The 18191-nt window shown below is 40.5% G+C and overlaps 1 protein-coding gene and 1 pseudogene across 1 annotated transcript; one reads left to right on the plus strand and one right to left on the minus strand.

Annotated features, from left to right (window-relative positions):
- LOC133402570 (synaptotagmin-1-like) lies at positions 1 to 10781 on the minus strand (annotated as a pseudogene).
- On the plus strand, positions 10725 to 17268 carry bbs10 (Bardet-Biedl syndrome 10). Its single transcript, XM_061678264.1, has 4 exons — positions 10725 to 10782; positions 11377 to 11576; positions 14078 to 15109; positions 15201 to 17268. Exons 1-4 carry the CDS (start codon positions 10780 to 10782, stop codon positions 15874 to 15876), a joined length of 1911 nt encoding a protein of 636 aa, XP_061534248.1. The 5' UTR covers positions 10725 to 10779; the 3' UTR covers positions 15877 to 17268.
- The last annotated feature ends 923 nt before the right edge of the window (positions 17269 to 18191 follow it).

An 18191-nucleotide genomic window follows, 5' to 3' on the forward strand; every position in this document is an offset into this window, starting at 1 on the left:
CTACTGATTTTCAATCTTGATCACATTTATGCTATTAAAGGCCATGTTTGATAAATAGAGTGGAGAAAGCTAATGGAAGGAGATCACGTCAGGAGAGCCTGTTCATCCATTGTCGCCCCTCAGATATTCATTTCTTGGAAATTAGTGCATTGATGTCGTCCTCCGGTCGAAGGCTGTGCCATTGCGCGATTGGCCGCCTCGGGTTGGCGAGCATGTCCGACCAATGGTGATGCTCGGTTCCCGCAACGCTCCCGCCCAGCAATACTTTCCCAATGGCGTCGTTTTTTCCAATCTTGTCATAGTCCAACACGGTCACCGCAAGCTGCACTTTCTGGAGATAGGGATCAACCCACAAACACAAAAATCGAATGCGTTTGTGATTGAACCTTAAACCTTTTATGTATGGACATCAGCCACATGAATATCACATTTTGCCTATAAAAAGATAAAACTGCAAACAGTGATGAACATGCCTTCACACCACTGTTTTAAGGGCGAATCCTCAAAATGATCATCAAACTTGCAACATCAACATCCACATTAGATGGCATATAGGCAATACATCTTCTGTCTAGGATACCTGCTTCCCATCAGGGCTCATTTGATCAAAAGTATGAACCCTGGAATTTGAGCGAAATTCCTCTTCACACTAAAAGTGTCCCAGTCCCTTTTCAGTTTTGCACATGGGTTCTTGAGACTTATTCATGCGTGTACATTGGATTCCGTGTTGCTCAGTGAATCTGGCATCAGGCACTCCTTTTTTCCCAATTTCCAGGGGGCGATACTGTGTGAGTTTTGAGGGTCATGTTGAGGACCACTAAAATAATACTAATATTTTCACTATAAGGTACATGCTTGAAAAAATTGATGAGTTTTGAGTCATGTTGAGGCACCCCTTAAAAGTAGATAAATTCCATTAACAGAACATTTAGGGCCCAAGCACAAGCTTTAAATGAATGGCCTTTTTGGGGGGAGCTCAACATGGCTGAAAGCCATGTTAAGCATTTTTTTTTTTTTAACATTTTCTTCAAGCGTGTGTGTATCCTGATGAAAATCTCTGCCTTTTAGGATTCCTAAACATGAGCCCCAGAACATACTCAGTAAACACCCCCTGGAAAGTTACAAAAGTGATCCTGTGAAACCGGTTTTTCAGATCGACACCATATAGGGTATACATACCGATCATAACTTAAAAAGAAATGTCAAAAAATTAAAAGGAAGTCAGCCATTTTAGGTTTGAAGAAACTATTATGGGCAAAGTCCAGGGCTCCTATTTTGACCAACTCCTACTAAAGCAAAGCAAAGCAAAGCAAATTTATGTATATAGCACATTTCATACGCAAGATAACTCAATGTGTTTTACATGATTAAAAGTATTTTTTTTAAAAAAGGATAGGAAATTTGTCCAAATGAGCCGCAATCAGAATCAGGTAGCCGAGAAGGTTGGGTGACCCTCAAATTGCCAAGCTTTTTTGCTTCCACCATTTAATATTCGTGCAACATGGCATCAAAGTAGATCATTTTGAAGAATGGCTATGGAAAAGTGTGTGCGAGTGCCCCTTCATCGCTGCTTGTTTATATTTGAATTTGCAAGCACTCCCTCAATACATCAAATATATTGGCCAGGGTGTGACACAAGAGGCCAAAAGGGAATATAGATTTTTGAGGATTAGCAGCTAAGAGGATGGCGCTGCTTACAGCTTTGATTATTGTGACTGTAGAACTGCATGGCATCATTCTTAGAGGTGTGTCTAAATTTTTGGCCCATGGCAAAATACAGTAGGCTTACGTTCTAGTGTCTAATGCAATGTCAAGCAAGTATAGAATAGGTGTGCCTGTGTGTACCTCTATCTGTTCACACGACACTTCAAAGCTGAATGACTCGTTGTAATAGGGGTTCAAAGTGTTCTTCTTGATAGTTGTTTTCTTTTTCTTGAGCCTTTTCCCATTCAGCATTAAGTGGATTTTCACATAAGGGTCTGATGGGGAGACCGGGAACAATCAATGGTGCAGTTTATTCAGAAGTTGGCATCAATTGCGATTGCTCCTTAACTCAAGCACAAAAAAGTTAAAAGGTGGTCGTGTGTCACTTAAAATTGTACCTCTCTCGAGATTAGGGAACATACTTTGTTATTTGACTCACCTGATAATCCACCCACATCCATTTTCTTCAGGTTTTTGGCCTCCAGAATCACCACAGTCAGCTTCCCTGCTGTTGGAACATACCTCAAGGACAAACAAATGTCTCCGAGCCGCTCGCTCTAAAACACAGAAAGAGAGGTACCGATACTTCTGGAAAATATGTACTCTTCATGGTCACGTACAGTACACATTCGAATAAGATCGAATACAAGAAAAAGGGACATTATCCCTGAAGTGAAGGTATCCTTGACTTCAGCCTTCAAGTAGCAGACAAAGCTCATTCTTGGTCCCTCGAGTCAGGAATACAGGTACCAAGTTGACAAAATGTCTTGTGAATAGAAACACCCCATTTTCATTTTTGAGTTATAGCCTTCTGATTATTGCCATCTCAAATCAGCTAGAAATTGTATGACATACAGTATAATGTACAATTGCACTTAAAATGGCATTAATCTGTTTGTGTATGTAGGAATCTGATGGAAAATAAATATATGTAATTTCTATTGTTTATTTTCACGTATATCTAGTCATTGACCAAAATCTAATTGAATTGTAAAACATTGTTTATTGCATCAAATATTTGATTTGCTTAAATTACATTAATTACAATGCCTCTCAATTATAGGATCATTTCAATAGAGTCCCACCACTATTAAATATATCACTGTCCTCTCAGTCATTTTAACTCAGACAGTTGTTTCCTGTGTAGGTTGCAGATTTTATATATTTTAGGTATTCAAAATAAAACCTGTTTTTAAATATTTTATGTGTACAGTATTTGTGATTTTTATTTTTATTTTTTTACATTGATCAATGCTTTGATAATACAGAGAATCATAATAATTTTGTTCATGATATTCGTGACGTCAACTTTTCAACCAATTTCATTTCTGATTGCATCTGTTACTTTATTCAGTTAAATGCGATAGGGCAAGGTAACACACTTCCTATGTGTCCATTTAACACTACTATGACAGTGATGTGCCGTCCGTCTCTTTGTAAGGCAGACTATTTGATATACCAGGATCTCATTCCATGATGTCGGGCTCACACAATAAAGTCTCTCTCTCTCTCTCTATATATATATCTATCTATCTATATATCTATCTATCTATATATATATATATATATATATATATATATATATACATACATACACACACACACACACCTCCTCTTTTTCTGCCTTGTGCAGATCCCGCCACTCCTGCAGTGACTGGCTGAAGTCCACACTACTCATCGGTATTTTCACCACCCCGATGGCATCGTGCTTGGAGAAGCGGTCAAAGTCATACACGGTCATTACCAGCGTCTTGCCGCCCAGCTCGGTGTATGGTACCTGCACACACATACATACACCTTGTTAGATCCCGTGTGTTTTGCTTTTTTGTGATGATACCACTAAGGAAGAGTACCAGTGGTGGCATAGTGTGATTACGACTGTAGAACAGGAAAGTGGAAGAAAGCCGGTGATATACATTTTATATTTGAGCTTGGTGAAATAGTGGTAAGCACTTCTGCCTCACAGTTCTGAGATTCCAGGTTCAAATCTCTGGCTTTTCTGTGTGGCGCTTGCGTGTTCTCCCTGTGCTCGGGTTTTCTCCGGTTGGAGAACTGGAACAGAATTTAGCTTGTTTCTACTATAAATTGCAACATTCCAAAACAAAACAAAACAAAATCACCTTAAATGTGAACGTCTCGTTGAAGTTGGGTTCCAGAGTCTTCCTGTGAATTTTTGTTTCAAACTTTTTCTTTTTGTCTGGGAGTAGATAGACTTTAACGTAAGGGTCCGAGCTCCCACCCACATCCATGGCAGGAAGCCCAGCGGCCTGCAAGATTCCCACTACGAGCTGCAATGGGAGAGCAGAGCATATTTAACATTAAGAAAAGTTATTATGGTCAGGTGACATTTGGGATTTGGCGGACATCTCACCATATTATCAGTGAAGTTGTAGTCTAGTGTGAAATGCAGTCTGCCCAACTTCTCGTCTTCCTTCGCCTGGATGACTAACAACTCTGTTTCCTTCTTGCTCTCGACTTTCAGTGGCTGTATACGCACACAACAAACATGCCAACATGTCGTTCACTCTCAACTCAAATTTACCCGAAACATTTTGGATAAAACTTATGTTGGCCTCAATTTTGTTCTTTTTATGATATATTATTTAATAGGAAATGTGAAGGCCCTCTTGAAAACACTATGTTTCTTCTTCTTCTTCTTCTTTCTCTTCTTCTTCTCCACATTCTCCTCCTCCTCCTCCTTCTGGGGGACCTCAACATCTCTGATAACTTCAACTTTTGCAAGCGCGTGTATTCAGGCAAAGATGTACTGCATTTCTGAACACGACCTCCCCAAAAAATCACTCAGTAAAGCCCCTTGGAAAGTTCACCAGTTTTTTGATTGACACAAAATTGAGTAGAAACGTCTATCATAACAGGATAAACAAAAAATGACCCATGCATGCCATTTTAGTTTGAAGCTGACATTTTGGGGAAGATGTGTACCTCTTTGGAAGGGCCATCAATTTCAGTGTCAAAATCTCCTCCCTTGCTCTTCTCTTTTCCCTTTTTCTTGTCCTTGTCCTTTTTCAGACATTTCTTCCACGCACACATGCTGAACGAGAAGAGCACGCACAAACTCACAATACAGAAGGCTGCCATGACCCATGATGATGCTGAAAAACAAAATACACACACAAAAAAAAAAAAAAAAGCACATTTAATCTGAATCCTCAGATCAGTGAATGTATTCACATTTTACCTGTATATTAAAGGGGTCATATGGAAAATTTACTTTTGAATTGGTTGCATACGAATAGTAGCGTATCATCAAGTTTTAAATTATGTAACCAATTCCAAATCTTGTGTGAGCTGCCTAATTCCCAAAAAAAATCTGTCTATGAGCGAGGCATTCTAGATTTTGCCAGATTGTGACAAATTTACATAATATACTGAATCCATGTTTATCATGGAGGATACATTCCAGACCAGCCCGTAATACAGTAGGTGAAAAGTCATGATATATATATATATATATATATATATATATATATATATATATATATATATATATATATTAAATTAATACCTCTCAGACAACATCAATCAAAACTGAGCATTAATTATCGTTGTAAAGGCAGAATTGATACAACACACACACACAGATATAATTATTAAATTGTGAGTGTGTACCTAATTGAGTATTTGCAGGGGTTAGCCTACTCTCAAAGTGTTTTTTATTGGCTAAGATTCCATATAGTGTACAGTATGTGTATATTATCCCATCAATATAATTTTGCATTAACTCACTGTGAATTCGGTGAGGCTCACTCATAAACTTGTCAGGACTTTGGCTGCCAGCATGCGTTCGGTTTTCTGTGGCGTTGAGCCATTGGGTGGCTCCTGTTGGGATCATCGGAACAGCTCGGTGGTTTCCCGTCATATTGTACTCCTGACAGGACAGAGAATCGCATCCTTGGAGAAATGGAGAACAAGCATCAAGAGAACAATAGCACTCAGTAGAGCAAGGATCTCCATCAAGGCTCTCCAAATAAGGATTAGCCCCCAAATGTTCACCTTCATGGACAGTACCCACCTACTGCATACAGACATATATCAATAAAGGGGGCATATTATGTAAAACTGAAAAATTTTCCCCACACTCTTGAGAAGTAATAGCCGCTCCCCTTGTCGCAACCGACTGAGTTTTAATCCTAGTCATCATGGTCCAGAAAACCTTACACACTGGCTGGTGACTAAGACAGGAGGCGGAGTTCTGTGAAGCTTAAAAAAAGGCTGAATATTGTGTTGCAATTCTTGATCCTTTTCGTAAAAGAATGGGAACCGTTTTAGATTGTAAAAAACAATGCGTGATGACATAATGAAGAGAAGAAGTTTGTGAGAAGAAATATGAACACATCCATATTTGAGTAACTTTCTCATAAAATTGTGACTTACTATGACAAGTTTTAATAATTACGTCAGGTATCTATAGGAAGACAGTTAAAAACGAGCTTTTTGGATGAGGTGGCACGGTGGACGACTGGTTAGGGCATCTTGCTCACAGTTCTGAGGACCGGGGTTCAATCCCCGGCCCCGCATGTTCTCCCCGTGCCTGCGTGGGTTTTCTCCGGGCACTCCGGTTTCCTCCCACATCCCAAAAACATGCATGGTAGGTTAATTGGCAACTCTAAATTGCCCGTAGGTGTGAATGTGAATGTGAGTGCGAATGGTTGTTTGTTTGTATGTACCCTGTGATTGGCTGGAAACCAGTTCAGGGTGTACCCCGCTTCCTGCCCGATGATGGCTGGGATAGGCTCCAGAACGCCCGCGACCCTAGTGAGGAGCAGCGGCTCAGAAAATAGATGGATGGATGGATATTACGTCATTCTCATATTAAAACTTTCCATCCCCAAATATTCCAATTTAATTCCAGTAATGTTATGATTTCATTCTTGTCATGTTATGAATCTTTTCCCCTCAAATTGTATAAAAAAAAATCAGTAGGGCCTGAATACTCCTCTTGCATATAGCAAAAAAAAAAAAAAAACCCAGCTAAATGCAACTAATCAATTGATGCCATAATATGACCGTCGGTGTCAAATGACTTCTCCTTTTTCTGCTGTTCTGGCACTAACAGTGGAAGCTGGATGTTCACTGTACAACTGCGTCTGACCGAGCTGTGACATGGAGGGCAAAGGGGAGCATCACGCGTGAGGGGGTGTGTGCACGCTGCTCCACAGAGGTCACAGCCATGCGCCAAGGTCACTGTCATCCCTGAAAAACTGCCTCTGTCACTGCAATTGTTATTCAGCAGCATTATTATTGTTTTTTTTTTGTTTTTTTTAAATTGTGAGTGCATCAGTTTTTTTCTCTTCTTCATCCACTACCTACAGAGCTTTTCCTCATTCCGGTCACAGGTGAGCTGAAGCATATCCGAGCTGACTTTGGTAAAAGGTGGGCTCCAACCTGGGCTGGTCGCCAGTCAATCACAGGGCACATATAGACAAACAACCATTCACACTCACATTCACACTTATGGACAAGTTAGAATTTTCAATGAACCTAAGAGGCATGTATTTATTTATTTATTTTTAATGAAAGAGAAAGGTGAACCCGAGAAAACCCACACAAGCATAGGCAGAAAATGCATACTTTAGATTTGAACACAGAACTTCTCGACTGTGAATCAGACGTGTTAACCACGAGCCTAATATGCTGCCCAGGTTCTCCTTTTTAATTGGAAAAGAATGCCGACTTAAATGACTGATAGGTCATTGGAAAGTGATGCAAACATTAGTTACTGGAATACATTTTCAATATACAGTAGGTATACAGTACACTTGAAAACTTCAAAGGAACCTAATTTTCAGGATTGAGTAAGTCAGCAAAATATATATTTTTTTAATTTATATATGAAATGCACATACTCAAAGTGTTGCACATAATTCATATTATAATTTGTGTTGTTTTTCCACAAAAAAATTGCCATAGTGTAAACATATTAACCAGCCTGAATTTATGAAACAAGACGCGGTTATGCATAGTCTTATAGTATTCTCAAGTCTATAAAGCGTCCTAATATTGAAAGTCAGATTTCTTTAGGGAAATAGTTTGAAATTGTTTGGCATCAAAGAGAGCAAATAAACTAACCTACCAGTATCCCGACTGTGCACACAGCAGCGATGTCCGGACTCACAAGTTCTCCCTTTTTCCCTACACGCAGAGAGGAAGATGAGGATGAAGAGGAGGAGGAGGAGAGGGGATGACAGGACCGGACAGGACAGGCGGAGGACAAGCATGTGGTAAGGGAGAGAGTCAGTGTGTCATCCTTTTTGTTTTTTTGTACTGCTCAAAAAGTTTTAAGTTCAATAACAAGGAATTAAATAACATAGTTTTGAATATATGCTTTAGTAATATTGTATCTGTGCTAATATGAGTCCCGTGGGAGTGTGGTTATTTTTCCTCTGTCTCATCCATACTGGTCACCCGAACCACAACACAGCTGAATATTCATCAGTGTAGTGACACTGCGTTTTCAAAGCTTCTTTGCATGCATGAGTTCAGCAGTAGTGTGCATTAACAATTAGATTATGCTTATGAGTGTGTGTGTGTGTGTTTGTGTATGTGTTTTGTGTGCGAACGTCTCACTGCATAAGCACCTTGATATCGTCTATGTATAGATGATCGGTGCCTGATTTAGAAACTTAGGATGTGGTTTCTTCAGTAAGAGAGAGAGAGAGATCAGGTTCGGGACCTGGGCCCAGTTCACCTTGAAACAGCAGAAATGAGTGAGAGATGCTGTACAGAAGGGAGGTTGAGGGACACAGAGAGAGGGAGAAAGAGAAAGAGAGAGAGAGGTGGGGAAGGTCGCACACCTAGTGGATTCAAGGATGAATTCAATAATTTTTGACAAAGGTTAAGGTCACTGCAGCTTCATAAAACACTTTGTACAATATATTGAGGGATTCCTTCCAAAGTTACAAGGCAAATATGGCAAAAATGTCAGCTGGAAATCAAAACTGATGTTGCTGAAAGTGATTTTGTACAGTCATGTGTGAACGAAAGCCATTTGGCTTAATAAAACACTTGAAAATGTTCAAGCTTACGTTAAATTAATAGCTGCTCAACTTAAAATCCCACTACAATATACTTGTTTAATATACAACCCCAATTCCAATGAAGTTGGGACGTTGTGTTAAACAAATAAAAACAGAATACAATGATTTGCAAATCATGTTCAACCTATGTTAAATTGAATACACTACAAAGACAAGATATTTAATGTTCAAACTGATAAACTTGATTGTTTTTAGCAAATAATCATTAACTTAGAATTTTATGGCTGCAACATGTTCCAAAAAAGCTGGGACAGGGTCATGTTTACCACTGTGTTACATCACCTTTTCTTTTAACAACATTCAATAAACCTTTTGGAACTGAGGACACTAATTGTTGAAGCTTTGTAGGTGGAATTCCTTCCCATTCTTGCTTGATGTACAGCGTCAGCTGTTCAACATTCCGGGGTCTTCGTTGTCGTATTTTACGCTTCATAATGAGCCACACATTTTCAATGGGAGACAGGTCTGGACTGCAGGCAGGCCAGTCTAGTACCCGCACTCTTTTACTACGAAGCCACGCTGTTGTAACACATGCAGAATGTGTTTTGGCATTGTCTTGCTGAAGTAAGCAGGGGCGTCCATGAAAAATATGTTTCTCCAAAACCTGTATGTACCTTTCAGCATTAATGATGCCTTCCTAGATGTGTAAGTTACCCATGCCATTGGCACTAACACAGCCCCATACCATCACAGATGCTGGATTTTGAACTTTGCGTCCATAACAGTCCGGATGGTTCTTTTCCTCTTTGGCCCGGAGGACACGACGTCCACAATTTCCAAAAACTATTTGAAATGTGGACTCGTCGGACCACAGAACACTTTTCCACTTTCAACTAGTCCATCTCAGATGAGCTCGGGCCCAGAGAAGCCGGCGGCGTTTCTGGGTGTTGTTGATAAATGACTTTTGCTTTGCATCGTAGAGTTTCAACGTGCACTTACTGATGTAGCGCCGAACTTTATTTACTGACATTGATTTTCTGAAGTGTTCCTGAGCCCATGTGGTGATATCCTTTACACATTGATGTCGGTTTTTGATGCAGCACCGCCTGAGGGATAGAAGGTCACGGGCATTCAATGTTGGTTTTCGGCCTTGCCGCTTACATGCAGTGATTTCTTCAGATTCTCTGGGGGGGGATATATATATATAGGCGATATATACCTGCTTATTCAAAAATTTTATGACATTTTTTTCTCAATGAAGATTTAATGGCCATCAATTATCCATAGATTTTCACTATTTGCGGTTGGGCACGGTCCCTATCCCCCGCCAATAGCGGGGGTCTATTGTTCTAGAAATTTACTACTAATAATTAAAATGTAGGGTGTAATTTACTGAAAAAAAACATCTATTTCAAATATTGTAAATAATTCTGAATAAAAATGTATTCAAATGTGAAATTCATTTAGTAACAAAAAGCTATCTGTTTAAATGTTTGAATACATTCTACTACAAATTTACTAATAAAAATGTATTGATTTAAAATGTGGAATATAATTTACTACTAATACAATAAAACAATATATTAGAAATGTGGAATACTGTATAATTTACTGCAAATGCACTAATAAAAACCTACTGTATCTATCTAAAGGGGAATATATTTTTACAAATTAATTGTACTTATACAAATACATCTTTTGATATAAAATGTGGACTATAATTCGCTAATAAAAAATTCTTCTATTGAAAATGTAAACAATGATTTAGGAATGTACTAATAAAATATATCTGTATTTAAAATGTGGACTATAGTTTACTAGAATCTCTATACGACGGAAAGAGAACTTAAAACGTAATCGTAACGTTAATCAATGTAGACTATCACTTGTCACAAATCCGTTCGTCACCGCGAAATGTCGTCCGACCCTCTGTAACTATCTTCATCTAAATGCAGCTCATACCGCCACACGCTAAGCGGCAGTATTAGCTTGTGATCGACGTTGCGTTTGCGTGCTTACAAGAGTAGAAGCTCGGTCTCCTGGATACAGAGGGAAGCGTCGTTGTTTGGATTCCGTCATGGTGAGTTCTTCTATGTTTGTTTTCCTAAAGGATTCTCGCCGGCGTGTGGCTTCTAGATAGGCCGAACTTGTCGCGCGAGTTGAATTGATAGGACGGACAAGGGAACTAAATCCGACTGTTTGATTCGCCGCTTGTTGTCAGTTTAGTAATGCGAAAGCTAGCTGGATGCTAACGGTGTGTACGTCGATGTGTATTATTTCCAAGTGATGATCAGAATCAGAATCAGAATCATCTTTATTTGCCAAGTATGTCCAAAACATTGAGTGGCAGTTTTCACAATAATTATTCGCTTTGTACCATGTGTACCTAACGTAATGTCTATTGAGTGTATGTCAACACGTTAGCATTAAGGATCAAATTCATGTTAGGGATGATAACAAAAAGCCACACAATAGCTTCATTGTAAGAATCCTGATGAATTAATATTGTCTGCTGAGCACTATCCTACAGTATGAGAGCTGTGTGCTAACCAATATACCACTGGCCTCAGTTGCATTTGCAAGAAAATATTCCCATTTGCATTATTCCAGCCTAAGCAGTGTGGACCTAAGGCATTTATTTTACAAACCACCTCAACACATTCTTCTTTTGTAGTGCGTAGAAATGCCACGAGTGCAGCGCCTTCACCAGAAACATGTCATGCAGGCGGCGTGCGCGCTGGAGGCCGTCGTCCTCCGCATCTTTGGTCCCGAAGGAGGACAGGTGCTGTTCACCCGAGACAACGGACATGTGATGTTGAGCCGCAGTGGGACGCGCATTCTCACGGCGCTACGACTTGACCATCCACTCGCCAGGTAACTGTAGCAACACTGCTTCCAGCAGTCAGATAACTAGATGCATGACTATGTCAGTGTGAGGTATGGAATACTTGTCAGACAGCGACATTTGCCATTTGCTTAGGCACTAAACCTTTACCAGTAAAGTTTTTTTTTTTAACCCCCCTCATTCTGTGTCGGTGCTGTTTATACAAATATGTTACACTGAAAAAAGGGGGGAAAATGCTGGTCTTTACAGAAGAATCACCTTTAGTGTCATGAACATGCATGCATATGAAATGTGTTCTCTGCATTTTACCCATCACAGTGAACACACTTGTGCGGGGAATGTTGGCAGATGGTCTGGTTGGGGTCTTGAACCTAGGTCCGCCATGGTGGCAGGCGATAGTATTTTAGTATCCAATAGTATTAGTAGTAGTATATAGTATTATAGTATTTTGGCAGACTGCTTTCCGCTGTTACAACTTAAGGACTAAAGACATGGTCTGTCATGAGCCAGTGGCCGGTTGTGATATTTAAAATAATTGCCAGATATTGACAATTGCTTTCAACATAACCGCTGTAGGAAGATTAATTGTGAACTTTACACTTCTGCCCTGCTTTTACTGGCATTTCCTCACATACAGGCACAGTTCTGGCTCTGATACTGCCCCCAAAGATGAAAATTTGCTGGTCCCCCCCATTGCATATCGGTGCTGTTTGGTCAACACCCACCGACGTCCGCTTGGTGTGCAGTAGCTTTTAGAGACGTAAACCACGTGGGAACACCAGCTGTTGCAGATCTATTGAGAAAACATTACAATCCCCGCTGCCTACTAATATATAAGGGTGGGAGGATAACATGCGAAAGTAGCCAAAGATAATGTGCAGTTGCATTTTCAGCAACTTTCTTCACTCTGTCGCTTCAGACGGTGAAGCAGTGAACAATCTTAAAAACTCTGAGGGATATCAGTACCTACACAGATGGTTGTTGGTTTTTTTTGAAAGAGGTGAGACAGTCTTATTTAACTATAAGCAGAACTGTAGTCCAGTCAACCCCTTAAAGTCCCTCATCATCGAATCACTTAAAAATACAGTGAACACTTAACAGGAGTAATGTGTGTTATAGCTAATGAAAGAGCTCTGTATGAATTAAAATAATACTTTGTTTCCCCAGGCCTTTATTTTTGGTTGAAGGGAAACGTGTGTTCTCAATATAATATCGAATATATTTTGCTATGATCCAAATACAGAAAATCATAAATCTAAAAGCTACAGCTCTGAAAATATGGAGCAATTTACCTGTTTAAGTTATTTAAAAAATAAAGAAGAGCTGTACCTCAGTTTTACAAAAATGATGAGGGACTGAAATATGTATGTATGTATTTATCTGTGTAAGTATGTAAATACCTATGTACGTAATTACATATGTGTGTATGTCTAAGTGCAACCTTTGCAGTGGTTTGTCATATCCCAACTATAATGTAGGATGCAGGTATTCTTCTATGGGCCTTTTGTCAACAAAAGAGCGCACATAGATCTTCTCAGTCATATCCTTATGGGTTCCTCATCTCCCAGTATGCTATAAAAACTGAACCAACTCTCATAACGACATTGTCTCTTAGTATGGGGTGCATCTTCAAAACAATGTCTCTTGTAGCCACAGATTTAACATTATCTTGTTGTTAATACAACTGCGAACAGTGCAACATATTCCTAAACTGTGCAAAGACTGCTGTTTTACTGTCCACTGTATAATGCAAGGTGTTCATAAAGTATCTTCACAATTTAACAAATTCATTAAACAGGCAAATGAATAGACTAATCTGTGGACATTATTACAAAATGAGGTACTGAAGTTCTTTTGGCTCGTGAATAAACCTCACCATTATCTATCCATCCAGTCTCTGTACCGCTTATCCTCACTGAGGTCGTGGGTGTGCTGGAGCCTGTCCCAGTTGACTGAGCAAGAGGCGGGATACACCCTGAACTGGTTGCCAGCCAATCACAGGGCACAAATAGACAACCATTCACACTCAAATTCACACCTATGTGGACAATTAAGACTGTTCAATTAACCTACCTTGAATGTCTTTGAAACGTGGGAGAAAACCGTATTACCCTGAGAAAACCCACGCAGGGACGAGGAGAACACGCAAACTTCGAACACGAAGGCCGGAGCCCAAATTTGAATCCAAGACCTCTGAACTGTGAGGCGGATGTGCTAACTAGTCATTCACTAGTCGTGGGCACAATTAGTTGGTCGTGGGCACCATTAGTCGCACCAAAATCAAAATCACGACACCCAATTTCTTGCCATGTTCGCTGTTACATAGCCTCATCAATGGTGGCAATGGCATCAGTGATTATTTGTTTCAGGTCGGTGGTGTCCAATATCTTTGTTCGATACACATCTTTAAAATGACCCCATAGAGAGTAGGCCAGGGGAGTGATATCAGGTGAACAATTTGGCCAGGGAATTTGAAATGAAATAGTAAAGAGACTTTGCAGACCCTTTATTTGCTTCTGTTTCATTATAGGATGATGGTTGAGTGCGTCTGGAAGCACAGTGGGAAAACAGGGGATGGATCCAAGTCATTTATCCTTCTCTTGGCATCATTGCTACGCACCATTTACACCGTAGCATCTAAGGAGCTCAACGGATCTCGTGTCTATAACTCAAGGGAAGTAGCCGAGTCTGCCACTGCCAGGCGCTTGGCTGACCAAACGTTGGCTTTTGCATTGGAGGAGCTGGAGGATCTTATCGCTGTCGCAGTGGCTCCTTATGGATTCTGTCTGTCAGTGAAGACTTTAACTGCAAGTACACAATCTGCATCTCACTCGGATGGGATTTATGTTGAAAAGTTGATAGCATCTTTCTTTCATACTCGTTTGGGTTTTGCCCACTGTGACTTCATGGGCGAGCTCATTTTCAAACTGCTCGCCAACTGGAGCTGTAAAACTGACAAATCTTCGAGATCAGACAACACCAGGAGTTTTCAGGGTAATTTGTATGTGAACTCAAATGGCTGTAAGGCAGATTTATCTTCCTCATCACTCCAGTTTCTAAATGACAATTTCCCTGCTCTGCATACGCTGGTGTCTGGCTTTCCTGTCAGCTGTTCACGTTTGCTAGAGGGACAAGTCATTCACAGGGACTTTGCAACACACTACCATGGCAGTCACCAGCATCCAGTCAAGGCAGTGTTTTTTACCATTTCACTGCAACCCAAATGGCTAAACGCAAGCAACACACTGGAGATTGGGAATGGAATACACAGCAAAAGCATCATGCACTTTAGTGCCTGGGCGGAAAGCTCACTGGAACATATTTTTGCCACCCTTCAATCTCTTGGAGTCTCTGTCCTGCTGTCTGCGGTCAAACAGTCTGACGCCGTCCTGACTTTAGCAACACAGGCGGAGATGTGTGTCGTGGAGTGCATTGGCGAAGATGAACTTGCGCTCTTCCTCCACCTGAGCGGAGCCTCAGCTGTCTCAGACTGTGGGGGGATTCAACCAGAACACATTGCTTCTTTGACATTTTGTCGACCAATACTTCTGGGAACCCATAGGTGAGAAAATGTTTTATGACAACACAATTTTGATTGATGCTGTCCTCATGTGATTTAATTGTCACAATTCCACCTTATCCCCCTTCCACAGATACGTTCACATGGCGTTTCCAGATTCCAGGGAACAGCAGCCCTGTAATATCATCATCTGCGGCTTGGGTGAAGGGCAAACGGATCAATATGCAGGTGCTGTTCAGGATGTTATTCGTATGCTGCGTACAACATGGGAGCCCCTGGGTGCAGCTACTAAAGCTCGATCCTCTATTTCGCCAGGCTGCGTCATACCAGCTGGTGGTACTTTTGAGCTTCTCTTATGGCGCGCCCTCCTACAACATGGCCACTCTCATGCCATTTCTAAAGATATACCTGTCGTTTGCCAGCTCCTGGCAGACGCGATACTGCATCTTCCCCGACATATTCACTCCGGCAATGCAAGGCGTTTCTTACAGATTCAATCGAAAGTCTGGAGCTTTCCAGACAGAAATCCTTTCCAACCTGATGGATTGTTATGCGAGCCAGGGTTTAGCCAAGGACATTGTGATAATAAAAGCTTTCAAGGAGACTTTGAACCAAGTATGTATTGTTCATTAGTCAACAATATGAAAACGCTATCAGCACTTGAGTCTGTTTCCTGTAAATACCATCTCATTTTGGCTGTGCTGCAATGTGTCAAAAACCTCCTCAGATTCGATAATGTGTTTCACACACCCACCGAATTGCACCCAAAATCACTCAAACTCACTTATTCCTCCGAGGATGAAGACTGAGGTTTTTGACCTTCAGCTAAAAAACAGCTGAAAGCTAAAAGCATGTCTGTTTGTCTTCTATAAATGATACTTTTAATAATTTGCATTTTTCATGGAAAGCAATACTCTTTGAATATATTTCTGGAACACTTTTACCAGGTATCTACTAAGGCCTTAACCCATTCATTGTGTATGTGCTGCCATGGCGCATTGACAAAACGTCATGTCGCGCCACCTCGGGGCGGAGTTTTGCCGCTACAGCAGTGCTGCCCAGATTGAAAAATTTTCAAGTCGAGCGCAGCACTGCCATGACGTCAGAGGGTGCGTCCAATAGGAAACATTGTGGTAATTTCAGATTGGAAAGAGCAAGATATTTTAATGGTGGTGTAGGCTTCAGTGAAAATCATGGAGAAACCTAAAGAAGCCTGTTGTACATCTCAAAGCGGTCTCCAAATAGCTGTAGCTGATGGAGGAGCTTGAACTCCCAGGCACGGGGAGAACATGCAAACTCCACACAGGCATGGCCAGAGATTGAACCCCAGTCCTCAGAACTCTGCGGCAGACGCTCTAACCAGTCGTCCACCGTGCCGCCAGTATCGGAACAGACATTATTAAATTAACTTAAAGTGAATGATATTTCATATTTGGCATAACTCTTACTTGCAATAACTGCATCAAGCCTGCGACCCATTGGCTTCCCCAGACTGTTGCATTCTTTATTTGAAATGCTTTTCCAGGCCTTTACTGCAGCCTCTTTCAGTTCTTATTTGTTCCTGGGGGTTTGTCCCTCCAGTTTCCTCTTCAGGAGTTAAAATGCATGCTCTATTGGGTTAAGGTCCGTTGACTGACTTGGTCAGTCTAAGACCTTCTGCTTTTTCCCCTGATGAAGTCCTTTGTTGTGTTGGCAGTGTTTTGGGTCATTGTCTTGTTGCATGATGAAGCTTCTCCCGATTAGTTTGGATGCATTTTTATGTAAATTGACAGACAAAATGGTTTTGTAGACTTCAGAATTCATTCTACTGCTACCATCATGAGTTAAATAATCAATAAAGACTAGTGAGCCCGTTCCAGAAGCAGCCATGCAAGCCAAGCCATGACATTACCTCCACCATGCTTCACAGATGAGCGTGTGTGTTTTGGATCATAAACAGATCCTTTCTTTCGCCCACACTTTGGCCTTTGCATCACTTTGGTAGAGGTTAATCTTGGTCTCATCAATCCATAAAACCTTTTTCCAAAACTTTTGTGGCTCATCTCTGTACTTCTTTGCAAAATCCAATCTGGCCTTCCAATTCTTTTTGCTGATGAGTGGTTTGCATCTTGTGGTATGGCCTGCTTATTTCTTGTCTCAAAGTCTTCTTCGAACAGTGGATTGTGATACCTGAGTCCTGAGTTGTTTAACACATCTAGATGTAAATACCATGAAATAAAAGCTGGAATTATGCACTTTTGTCTCATATTCCTCTTTTGATTTGAAACCCAAATGTCTCAGTATATGACAAAAACCAAGGAATTGCCCTTGCCATTACAATACATTTGGAGGGGACTTTATACTTAAAGCTGTCTTCTGCGATTTCTGGCTCCCCCTAACGCTGGAATTCAGCTTTACAACAAAGCCTTCGTCACTTCGATATGATGTAGGCTAAATGTTTGTCTGGCCTCCTCCTCCTCCTTCTAACCCCTCATGCTTTCTCCTTTGGCTATGCCTCAGTCGACCTGCACATTGTCCTTGTTTGGGCCTGCCTGTTTGTAGGTAAAATATGTCGTTTCCGCTACGTCATTTTAGAGCGCCACCAAGTGATCCAGCGCGGAAATGTGTAGGATAGTCACTAAATCTAATAAAAATACATATTGAAAATATAGCAAGACGTGTCAGAAGCTGATAGGGTTAATCAGCATTCTGTCATCTACTCATGTAGTGGCTTGTGTGAATTTTTATTTTATTTTTTTAAACAAAACATAGTTGTGTATTATAGCTTTAATTGAAATAACATCACAAACCTTATCAAAATGTCTTATATAAATTGTCCAAAAATATGACAGTAAAATATTACAGTCGTCGGTTCATTTCAAATCAACGTTGAAATGTTTTGCAGCATTTTGTCTAGAAATCTGACGCTGTTCAGCTTTTCAGATGTCATGTCTGCTCCGTATGACAGTCTGTGCTGTGGTAGGGATACGTTATATACCACAAGACATGGTAGTATCAATCATACGTACATGGTAGGTTAATAATTACGACTGGTAATTCCAAGAAAAAAATCGTGTGGTGTTTTGTATATTAACATAAGTAGAGGATTGTTAATAATTAGGACACTGTGTTTATTTGAGTAGAG

The sequence above is a fragment of the Phycodurus eques genome, chromosome 5 (assembly GCF_024500275.1).
Source record: "Phycodurus eques isolate BA_2022a chromosome 5, UOR_Pequ_1.1, whole genome shotgun sequence".
In the NCBI taxonomy this organism is placed as follows: domain Eukaryota; kingdom Metazoa; phylum Chordata; class Actinopteri; order Syngnathiformes; family Syngnathidae; genus Phycodurus; species Phycodurus eques.